Raw genomic sequence first — 12,152 nt, 5'->3', positions numbered from 1 at the left:
TGCCCCCTACCCCATTTATCGACTCCCCGATGCCTCACCATCCCAACCCACTACCCCCCCCCCCCCCCCCCCCCCTTTTCGCCGTCACCCTTGTAATGCCCCGCTTGAGACGTACTAAGATTTGCTATATTAGTTAAAAGTTTACTGTTTCAGTATCAATTGAGTTTGTATGTTGAGTTGGTTGAATGGTTGTCTTGAAATTGGTTGAGTTTTGGTGAAGTTTGAATCCAATCTTCACCGGGGCAAGAAGAAGCTTCGCCGCGGCGAGGAGGAGTTACACCCCGGGTAGGTTCTGCCCTGTTTCGCCGAGGTGAAGAAAGTTCTTCACCGCGCGACGAGCCTAATAAAAGTTTCTTGAGTTTTCTGAGAAATGCTTCCTTGGGGCATAATGACCATTCTACCCCTAATTAGTAGGAATAGTGGGGTAAAATGTAAGGAAATTAATAGAGAATGTGTTGGTAATAAGGGTGTATTTGCAAAGAATCAAAGTTATGGATGTAATTTCCAAGGAAGAGTAAGGGCAAAATTGGAAATGATAGTTATAATATGCTTAAAAAGGGTGTGAAATAAACCCTTCATTTTACATCCATTCCCCCGCCATATCCATTCTCTAATTTCTCTCAATCTTCCATTCAATTTTCCCTAAGATTTCTAAGGGATTTAAGAGAGCTTTTGAGTAATTTTGAGTAGAGATTTCATCTAAAGCATCCTAAGGTAAGGATTCTTGCTTTAGATGTGAGTTTTGCTTATGGTTATATTGAAGTCTTATATTGTTATTATTGTTCTTGTTGTTGTTTTAAGTTGAAGAGAGAAGACAAGACAACAAAGGAAAGGAAAAGTGCTAGAGAAGTCACTTTTTCCCAAGGTAAGTAAATCCAAACTAAATTGAGATTTAAGAATTTATTTGAGTAGAGATCATGTATGTATTATGCTTGCTGAGAAATTGAGATGTTATGAATATTTATCTATGTTGATATGAATTTAATTGAGTTATGAGAAGTGTTGTGATGGCATGATGATGGGTTGAGTTTGCTTGAAGTTGGAGGAAGTTTTGAGCAAACCCTATGGGAGTGTTTTGCCTTGACAGGAGATTAGATTGTATGAGGGAGTTTTCCTCCCATTTTGGATGATTAAAGAGAAGAGTAGAGTTATAGATAAGTAGAGCTTTGGTATGCACATGAGTTGTTTGAGGAAATGCCTAGATGAAATCTGCCCTGTCACAGCCGTGACTTTCTAAGTGAATTTTGGGCATCTTACGAATTGAACTGGGCAGAGACCAAAACATAAAAGTTGTAGCCCTGTTTTTAAGCTTTAAAACGAGACCAAAACCGTAGCAATATGATGTGTATAACGCAAGTTATGCCCTTTTTAGTGCAACCTGTGCAGAATGACTGTTTTGATGCAATATTGTATTTGGCATTTCATAAGTGCATTAGTGAGCATGAGTTGTCCATACACATTTTTCTCATGCACTTAAGAAGTAGCTTGAGACATAGTAGAGAATGTGAATATAAGCTACTTTAAGAGTAAAGAAAGAGAAAGAGAGAACGAGCACTAGAGAACGAAGAGAAAAGAGAATAGAGTAGGTTATGCGATGGGGAACCCGTGAGTAATGGGTAGAGTTTCCCGCATGTACGCCGCATTGAGAGAGCGGCATGAGTATGAGAGAGAGAAGTGGTGTAGCCCGTGAGAGTGAATGCGGATGAGGGCTATACCCGAGTACTCGAGAGAGAGATTATACACTCACATGGCCAAGGGTTCCGAATCCATGCATAACCGAGTCCGATCGGCTAGAATGAGTAGAAGTCACGTAGAGTGGGAGCGAGTCCCGGCCGTGCCTCCGGTAAAATGAGGCCGTGACTACTAGAGAGAGTTAGTAAAAAGAGTTATGAGAAAGAGAAAATAGTGAGAAGTATAAAGAGAGAGTAAATGAGAATTGTAAGGAAAGAATTAGAGAGAAAGAGTTACGGGGATAGATGAGTAGAGGATTTACTTACTGAGCATTAGTTGTGCTCACCCCGTTGTTTTTCATGTTTTGCAGGATCTAGGTGAGGACACGGTCGGATGGGCGTCGGCAAGCGAAGGGAAATGGCTACACTGTCCACCTTGTTTTGTTGTTTTGTACATGACACAACTTTTTGTATTTAAAGAATGTATATAATTAATAAAAGAAAAATTTGGGCCCAACCTTTTTATGCTATTTTATATGTATTTTATTATGTACATGTTTTATGAGTATTTGAGTAGAAAGCGACTATTACAACCCTTCACCTCAAATGTCGCACTCTGCCAGCTTCTTTCCGATAGCCCCATCACTAAAAATCTTCATTAAGTGCACCATTCAACTCATCAAAGAGCCCTCTCCAATAACCCCATGCTTTCCGTCCCCGATTTCTCACTTTTCAACGTTTGTTTAAGCCTCCTCTCCTTAGGGTTTTTATTTTATTTTTTGTTTTTTGCTTTTGTATTTAGTACTTAGTATTTTGTTTTATGTTTTTTTTGTTTTTTTTATTGAAATGGTGTGATTTTTGGTGGTTGCCATTGGGTTTGGAATGTGGTGGTTTGGATGGTTGTGGTGGTGGTTTGGGATGGGGCGGGGTGGGGTGGTTTAGAATGGACTGTGTTGGTGGTTTGGCTGGTTGTGGTGGTGCCATGGTGGTTTGGAATGTGGTGAAGGTGGTTTGGAATGGGGTGAAGGGCAGTTTGGTAATAGCATCTGTCATAACCCAACAGTCACTAGGGGTATTAACTTGGGATTTGGCTAAACCTTGGGTGGGAATAGGTCGATTACTCATTTGAAATTTATGGTTTTGAAATTTATTTATCTTTTTTATGTTGGACACTGAATGACGTAGCAGACTTGCCACCTCATCTGGCACATAATGTATCTTATAGTTATACTCTCTTATGTTCCTCTGGACCGGGCCTTAAATCTTGGGCCTTAGTCTGCCCACTGCTCAACCCGACAACAAATAGGCTAGTCCGAACTAGTTTGAGGCTGTCCTCCATTTTCATAAAATTAATGGTTTACAATTATTTTTTTTTAATCCTTTACAATATTATTAAAATACAATTAAAAATGACGGATTCTTAGGTTTTTTCAATAATTTTTACAATTTTTTAGGAAAAAATTGTATATTTTATAACCACCCAATGATATTGTATTTTAACGAAATAATAGGTAAGGTTTACGAAATTTATTCATTCTTTACAAAAAAAAAAAAAAATACCGATAAAGTTATTCATTCTTTTCATAGGTAATTGAGACCATCAAAGTCACGGTTGCAAATTTGCCAAACTCATGAAGGAAATCTATGATATTCAAATTGAGGTCAGACATCCCAAATTCACTTGAAAACATGTAAGCTTCACCAAGGATGTCTGCAACTCTTCTTCTATGAAGAACATAATGGTGATCAATCTTGAATAATTAAACTACCAAATATCACCACAAGTACAGCCACCATTTAAAAATCTATGGTATCTGTTAACATCTCTCACAATGATCTCCCTCTCCACGACTCTACTATTATACTTAAAAGACTCATGACAGTCCCTACAAATTCTCAAATTCTTCCCAATCCTCAATGCCTTCCCTGGATGTGATCCACTCATCAACCCAAATGCCAGAGCCAGTTTCTCACTATGATACCAAAGCCCTTCTCTTTTCTCCTTTTTTTCAACATTGTGCAACATCTCATCCCAAATTGGCACATATCCTAACTTCTCACAGTCTTCCATCAACTCTTCTAGCTTCGCATAAATCTCATTAACTCTCTCATGCCTTCTATCACCCGCCAAGAACACATGAACTTTCCCTTTCACTTCAATCCAATTCCTCCCACCTTCCTTTCTTCACTCTCCGGTCTTTCATTGTCTTCCTCACTTCTGCAACTTCATCCCACCGTCCTGCACTCGATAATATATTAGCTGCCATTGCATAAGCCGAGTAAGCATAAGGGTCTATTTGTAATAACCTCTGTGCCATTTTCCAAGCCATATCAGCTGCTCCGTGTACAATACAAGAAGATAACAATACCCTCCACACTGCTGCATCAGGTTCAAATGGCATTGCCATTGCGATCCTCTCTGCATCCTCCAATCTTCCAGCTCTTCCCACTGCACATATTAAGCAGGTGTAGTATTCTAACGCCGGTTCTAAACCATACTCAACTCTCATTCTCTCCATCCATTTCTCACTCTCAAAATCCAAACCAGCATTACAAAAAGCCGTTAAAACCGCCAAAAAATATTCATCAGGGACAAAACCTCTTGTTTCCAATAAATGAAAAAGCTCAAGTACTGAATTTTTATCTCCTTGTTGTGCATAACAAGCCATCATAGCATTCAACGCAACGATATTTAATTCACTCAAATTCTCATTAAAAACCCTTCTTGCATCAAACACAAGCCCAGTTTTTCCGTATCCATAAACCAAAGCGGTTCCCACAATCAAATTCTTGTCTAAACCCGCAACAACGGCATGCCCATGAATCACCCTGCACTGCCGCCAGCTCAGCCGCTGCGCGCAAAGCTCCAGACACGCTGTACATCGTGGACCCCACATCACAGCTCCTCATATCAGCAAAGACTGATAAAGAATCGAAACAACGAGAGTTCTGCGCGAAACACACGATCATTGCCGAGTAACAGAACTCCTCTCCAGTGGCGGATCGAAGATTTTTGTCGAGGGGGGGCCTCTGCGGCTCCGTCATTGTTTGCTAAACAACTAGTAAAAACTTAAAAAAAAATCATGAAACCTTAAGCAAAGAAAATAATACAATATCAAGAACCTGAGAAAAAAGAATGCAACAACGCAATACTTTCCTATTTGAATAAATTCAATGAGAAGCAAAAATTTGAGTAAATGTGTTAAGTAAACCTTGAGCAAAACCATCTTTTAATCTTTTTTTTTTTTTTTTTTTTTTTTTTGTTTCCAAAGATTATAATATAAATTTTCATGACTTTGACCAGACCTAACCTAACATAAAGTCAACCAAAATTTATATCAAGTCAACATTACGTTGACTTTTAATATGAATTAATAAATAATTTTTTTTTTTTTGATATAAACATAGATAGTAACTCAAATTTCTTTATTTATTTTGAGTAGCAGGATGGTGATATTTGAAATATAGAAAAGTGGTGGGTGAAGGGTGAAGAATAACGTCTTTTAAAATATAGTTAAGGTTTTAATTTGGGGAAACAGGTTCATTCTTAGATACAAAACACAAAATAAACTCACAAGATCCATGTCTTTTCCCCTTAAATTAGAAAAAAAAAAAAACCTCAAAAAAAAAAAAAAATGCACGATTCAACCCTAAAATAAACTAAATTGAAATGAACAATACACATACCTAAAATTGATAAAATAGAAAACAGAGCTAATTGTGACATCTTGAGTAGTGAAAGCTTCAACAATTTCAGTCTTAAAAGTTTTAAGATTGAATAGCATAAGGAAGAGAACGAAGAATGAGGGAGTAAAAAATTTTGGGGATAAAATCATAAAAAGCAAGTGGAGCCGAAAGAAGAGTGGAGAGAGTTTTAAACTTTTAATATGATGTGGGCTTGGAAAATATATATTAATAACAAGTTTTTGTGGGTCTAGATATATATATAATAATTCTCGTTTTTTTTAAATTCGAGGATAGCCTGGGTATATATGTTAATATCAATTTTTGTGGGTCTATATATTAATAATTTTTCTTTAAAGCTTGAGAGCCTACCCTCAAAGGGGCTGAATCCGCCCCTGCTCCTCTCTCTTGAATTTCGTTGAACACCTGTTTGGCATTGTCCGGGGAGCGAAAGCGAGAGTAGAACTTAATGAGAGTTGAGCTGCAGAAGGGCTTGTTTTGGAGGGAGAGTTTCTGAGAAAGAGAGTGGAGGGAGAGGCCAAAGGAGAAGGCGTGAGGGAGAAAGGCGTAGATTTTGAAGAGGGAGGCTAAGGTGCGCTGGCAGGGGAGAGTGGAATGGCGGAGCATGGAGAGGAAGAAGCGGAGAGAGTAAGAGAGAAGATTGAGGTTTGCTTTGGAGTAGAGAGTGATGAAGTTGTGATAGGTTAAATAGTCTATGTGGGTGGATTTTAGAACTCTTGCGTGGAGGATTCTTGGATCAGTGTTGGGTTGTAATGCGTATGTTTCTTGTGAATCTAATGGCTGGTTCATGTTCGAGAGACTGTTGAGAGGTCCTTGCTATGCACTAAAAAAGCAATTGGAGATTCACTACGCCAGCGAGCTATTTTAAAGTTATCTGTGCCGCTCAAAGCCCGCTCGATTTGCTATCTACCTGTAAAATTCACAATCATGTCAGACTATTCCTTTTTTATACAAAATTATTTGTATGTTTTCGAACAATTAGATCAACACTCAAGTAGAGATTGTTAAGAGTCATGAAAGTGACTATATTTTGATGATAAAAAGACCCTATGTGCGATTAAAATGAAATTATATTGAGGCAATTAAGAAATTTATGAATTTATTCACGAAAAATCGTATCCTAATGTTTTCTTATGAATTTAACATGTTTGGAATGATTTTGGAAATTGTATGAGTTGATATTAGGTTGTGGTTTATGGATTAGGGGTGATTTTGTCTCATTTATGCTGTTCAGGGGGTAAACTGTCATATTTTTAGGGGTTGATTTTGTCACTTTTCAATCATGTAGTGACCACATTGAGAATTTCCACTTTTTGTATAAAAAGGAGGTGAAGGACTGCATTCCAGTAGCGCCGCTCACCCCAATCTACAATCCACCGCCAACGACTCTTCCTCTGCCATTTTCGACGATGTTCTAGCTTCCTCTTCACCGATCATCATCATCCTACCCTCCACTACCATTTAATCCACGCCGGCGACGTTACACCTCCCACCATCACATCTCTTCATTTTCTAGCGACCTTGGAGCTTTTTCGACGTTGATCCAGCTTCTCCAGGTGCCAGCCATCCTTCCCACGATCAGATCCACCTTCCTCCAAGCTCCATTGCCACCGTTCAGTCGCCAAATCGCTGCCATGACCGTTCAGCTTCCTCTCTATTTTTGGTGCATTTTTCGGCGACTTCTTACCTTCCAACCAGCAGATCCATCATTTCCATCACCTGATCTATCTTCCTATACCCTTGGATCTCCTCTTCGCCGATCGCCGCCGCCAGATTCCGGCGAGTTGCGTCTGTTCATCTTCCAAGAGTTCCCTAACGTAGCGAATGCTCACAGGTTCCCCATCGCAACAGCCCTTTGAAAACATGCTCTGTAAATCTGCAAAAAAAACTAGCTAGACATTTCAAATAATTATAAAATTTCTGAAATATATGCTATGCTATGTCATACATTTATATGCTGTCTATGCATGATCCCAAAATACGTGTCTGACTCTAGCATGTACTCTATTAATTCTAAGGCTTTTATTTATATACTTTTCTGGAATGCCCAAAGTTCTATTCCAATAACACGCTTAACTTAAACATTTTCTATTTTATTCTTTATTTCTGAATTCCATGCATCGTGTGTACGTATGCGATTCTATAATTTCTACATAATTTTGTATTCTTCAATTCTATCATGCTATGTAAAATGTACACGCTCTCACAAATTCTAGTCTTCTATAATTCTATTAGTGAGATATTAAAACGGCACAATTTAACTAGGGAATGAATTCTACATTTTGGGCAATCTAATTTCTTCTATAAAAATCTATGCCACAACTTAGGTATTAAGTCTACTAACTTGCCCAATTATGTTACTCGTTTTTCTCAAACTCATATGTCACATGACCATGTCATTAAACAACTCTCTAATATTTTTCTAATGTAACAAACATGTCTTGTACAACTTTCTAAATACAAATCTTAATGCCATAAATTTGCATTCTCTTACATGACCATCAACTTCAATTGTTATATATGCCCTTCATTCTTCTTTTCTTTTGGCTACATTCTATACATTAATCTATATTGTCATATTAATCATTGTAAATTCAATCTAACATATGGCACAACATATATACTTTGGCTAAATTCTAATTTCTTTCTAACATTCTTAACTAAACTTTTGGCCAATACAACCAATTCTCAAGAACTTCTAGCACAATTCTATAGTTTGTAATATATAACCAAGCATGAAAACTATACTCATACCAATCAATTTCTAAAATGGTCATGTATTTAATACATAAACCAAACTTCTATTTCTTTGATGTTTCTTTTGATATCTATACTTGGGAAAGTTTTTCTATTCTTTCTACAATAAAATCACTTATTACATATTGTTTGTAATTAATCTCAAAACAAGAAACAACAATATACTCATTTGGCCATGCCATTATTTGGATGATCTTTCTAAATTCAAGTACACAAACTTGAGAATTTATTATGGCATATTGATATGTCATGACATAATCTACCATTCTTTACTATCAACAATGTCATATCAAAGTAACAATTTAACATGTAAATCCCTGCTTACACTTTCCCAAAGTCATAAATTTCACAATTTCTAATTCAATAACTAAATAAAATGTGCTATTGAAGAAATACTAAAGGTTCAAGTAACTTGAACCATGCACTAAAAGCCATTTATCTCATTGAACTAACATGACCAAGTGATATTCTAAATTTTGGCATAACAAAATGCACTCTTGAATACTAAAATTTACACTTGGTTAAGCCTAACATAACCTTTCAACTCCAATTCTTTCCTTTCTCTAACAATTTCTTCAATAAGATTTAACAAACTCATGCATGCATTTCTCTTTGAATTTTCATCAAACAATTCACATGCACATGCAAATACTTAGTTGGCCACACTTCCACATCTCTCCAAATCCACCAAAATTGGAGCAAAAACTCACTAAATTTAACTTCAAATTTGGTCGAATTCAACTCTTCAAAATTTCATCAACAATTCTTCCATATTTCATCCATAATTCCACCAAATCACCACATACACATGAACTACTTCTCATGGCTGGAATTTTACACATCATTCAACATTAAAACAGCTAATAATTCTCACCATACAATCACATACAAACATACAAGAATCAATCTACACAATTATTGCTCAAATCAAAACTAAAATTGGATTTACTTACCTTGAATTTGTGCAACACTAATGATATAACCTCCCTTTGCTAAAATTCTCTTCCTCTTGGACCTAAATCATATAAAACCATAAGAATTTAAAACTTTAAAGTTTAATCACACACCTTTGTGCTAGAATCTTACCTTTGGATGCTTTAGGATTGAAAATCTACAAAAATTTAAGCCAATTCCTATGAATTCTCTTTGAAATTTGGTGAAGAAGTTTGAGAGAAATTGGATGAGGGGTGGCGTGTACAAGGGATGGAATGGCTAGGGTATAGTTTATATATATATATATATTCCCATTTTGCCCTTGCACTTTTATGATAATTCCAATTATGCCATACATGCATTTACCGATATACCCTCACTTTCAATGGATTTAACACATGTTCTTGGTCATTTTCACTCCCCACTTTTTCATCTAGTTGTGAGTGAAAAGACCATTTTACCCTTATTCTTTAATTTCTTTCTATTACTTTACAAACACGTATTTATCTCGGCATCACATCACGTGTATTGTCCATAACCTTTCTACCACTCTATTCTCATGGCTAGCACACTTAATACATTATATTTATCATACTCACTTTTCACTTGAACACGTGATTCTGTGTGAAATGACCATTTTGCCCCTATTGAAACTTTTATGGAATTCCTCTATAAAACTAGTTAAATATAGTCACTATGACTATAAAATAATCCCTACCATATTTTTGAATGTGGGTATTATAAAGACTAAGGATATGGTCTTGGTTTATGGAGGGAAAGATGAGCTTACTGTAAGAAAATATAGTGATGCTAGTTTCCAAACAGATAAAGATGATTATCGCTCACAATCTAGGTTTGTATTTTGTCTCAATGGAGCTGCAGTGAGTTGGAAGAACTCCAAACAAGACACTGTAGGAGACTCTACAATGGAGGCTGAGTATATCACATTATCTGACACAACCAAGGAGGCGGTTTGGATTAAGAAGTTCATCACCGAACTTGGTGTGGTTTCCATGATTGTTGATCCAATAGATGTCTATTGTGACAACAATGGAGCAATAGGTCAAGCAAAGGAACCACAATCTCACTAGAAGTCCAGACACATACTTAGGCGATTTCATCTCATTAAAGAAATGGTGGAGAGGAAAGATGTGCAGATTAGCAAAGTACATACTGATGATAATCTCGCCGATCCATTGACGAAGCCTCTATCATAGTAGAAGCATGAAAAGCACTTAAGGTCATTTGGTATTAAATACATGAATGATTAGCTATAGTGCAAGTGGGAGATTGTTAGAATAGGTGCCCTATAGCCAATCCTATTTTGTACATTGACTCTTTGTCATCATGTTTTATTATCAATAAAGGCATTTATCTATATCATGTGATCTGATTACATTCATATAAGAAAATGATATATGTCTTTAGGATGGTAGAATTGTGATGAGGGTATCAATTGTTTCAAATCCTGATAGTGAGAACTCTATGATTGCATATGGTGGCCATTCTAGAATTGTCTGTAGCCCCAATATTATTATGATCAAGGACACATATAATACGGTAAGGGTATCATAGTGTTGAATGACCCTATCATAAGGCAATGACTGATCTCACTTTTGTAGGTTGTTTGCAAACAACCTGGTGCAACACATGAGTGCTTGCCATAGGTGAGTTCACCAGACGAACCCACTAAAGGATTTGACATAGATGGTAACCCTAGTGTCTGTGGAATAAGTCCTCTAACGGATGGTGGTGCATGTGATCCTTAGACTTCAGATCACCAGAGCACCTTGTGCACCAATTGGTGTGGTTTGACACTAGCCCAATGTAGTTTTACTCAAAACTATCACAACGGTAGTGATTGGCTACATCGAGAAGTGTATCAACTCTATGGTGGATCGACAAAGGATTCATCACTCTCAGGTATGGGAGAAATTATCTCACTGAGTAATTTTGTAGATGGTGATAGCATGAAATCTGTGGCCACAGTGGGATTGAGTTGTAGCTCAATCCAATCTATTTTGGTCCTTGGTCTAATAACCGAATACCAAGATATCGAGGATATCCGAGGTTGACACTACTTTTGTACCCTAGCCTTGATGTGATAATAGATGATTAAATGATTGAATTACACAGTAACCATATCATTGATAGGTAATGTTAGCAATCGATCTACCCAACGTAGCAGAAAATCAAAAATTAAAGGGATGAATCGATTCCTTTAAAGCCGAGATCTAGGTATAAATTATATAGTTGATATGTTAAATAAAAAAATTGCAGAAAATATAAACGATCCATTCAAGGATCAAGGATCAAGGATCTTACACACGTTTGGAGGCTCCTTCACTTTATCTCTGATTTGGATTCGCTACCAATTCAAAGTAGAATCGAACGAACAATGAACCACTTGAAGACAATCCGATGAACCAAAGGGGTATTTGCTAGATCCTCTTTGGCTTCAAGAATCAACTTGAATCAAAGAAAAAATCTTTGATTCAAGAACAAGGCAAAAGTGTGAATGGGAGAGAAGAGAGAGGGCTGCCTCTTTTTCATTCAATGAATGAAGATGACTTAAGGGTTAAGTCTCTCTTAAGACACATCACTTATATAGTGCATGTGTCAAAACCCTAATCCTTTTTGGAATAGGATTAGGCTCTAACACAAAATAACCCTATATCCAAACACTCTCAATTTGTATTTTATTTTTAATTAATTATTATAATTAAAATCAATTAATATATTTATAAAGTATATTACCATTAATTAATAATAATAATTCATTTAAATATATGCATACATATATTTAAATATAATCTCACTAATTTGATTTAATATTAAATTAAATCCAGGCAACAACCTCAGCAAATTTAATTGCACTATGAGATTACCAAAATACCCTTTTGTCCTAAAAGATGAAAATACCCCTTGCACAAACTGATTCTCAAATTATCTTTATATGTGTGACCCGTAGGCTCCTCATCATACCGGCAGTGAGTAATATCATGATTAATATCAATTAATCGTCTTACTACACACAGACCAAGATTGGCCCCTAGCAAAGCATCATGGCCACTGTTGTAGACTTTC

At 36.5% G+C, this 12,152-nt stretch overlaps 1 protein-coding gene across 1 annotated transcript; it reads right to left on the bottom strand.

Moving 5' to 3' along the window:
- Positions 1-3,435: 3,435 nt before the first annotated feature.
- On the bottom strand, positions 3,436-6,164 carry LOC116122322 (pentatricopeptide repeat-containing protein At4g33170-like). Its single transcript, XM_031408178.1, is given in 4 exon segments — positions 3,436-3,852; positions 3,854-4,502; positions 4,504-4,658; positions 5,754-6,164. Coding segments are annotated over 4 exon segments (1,632 nt in total).
- Positions 6,165-12,152: the final 5,988 nt, after the last annotated feature.

The sequence above is a fragment of the Pistacia vera genome, unplaced genomic scaffold (assembly GCF_008641045.1).
Source record: "Pistacia vera cultivar Batoury unplaced genomic scaffold, PisVer_v2 Contig133, whole genome shotgun sequence".
Classification (NCBI taxonomy): Eukaryota; Viridiplantae; Streptophyta; class Magnoliopsida; order Sapindales; family Anacardiaceae; genus Pistacia; species Pistacia vera.
The sequence above is the reverse complement of the archived record's forward strand: the minus strand, read 5'-3'. Positions and strand labels throughout refer to the sequence as shown.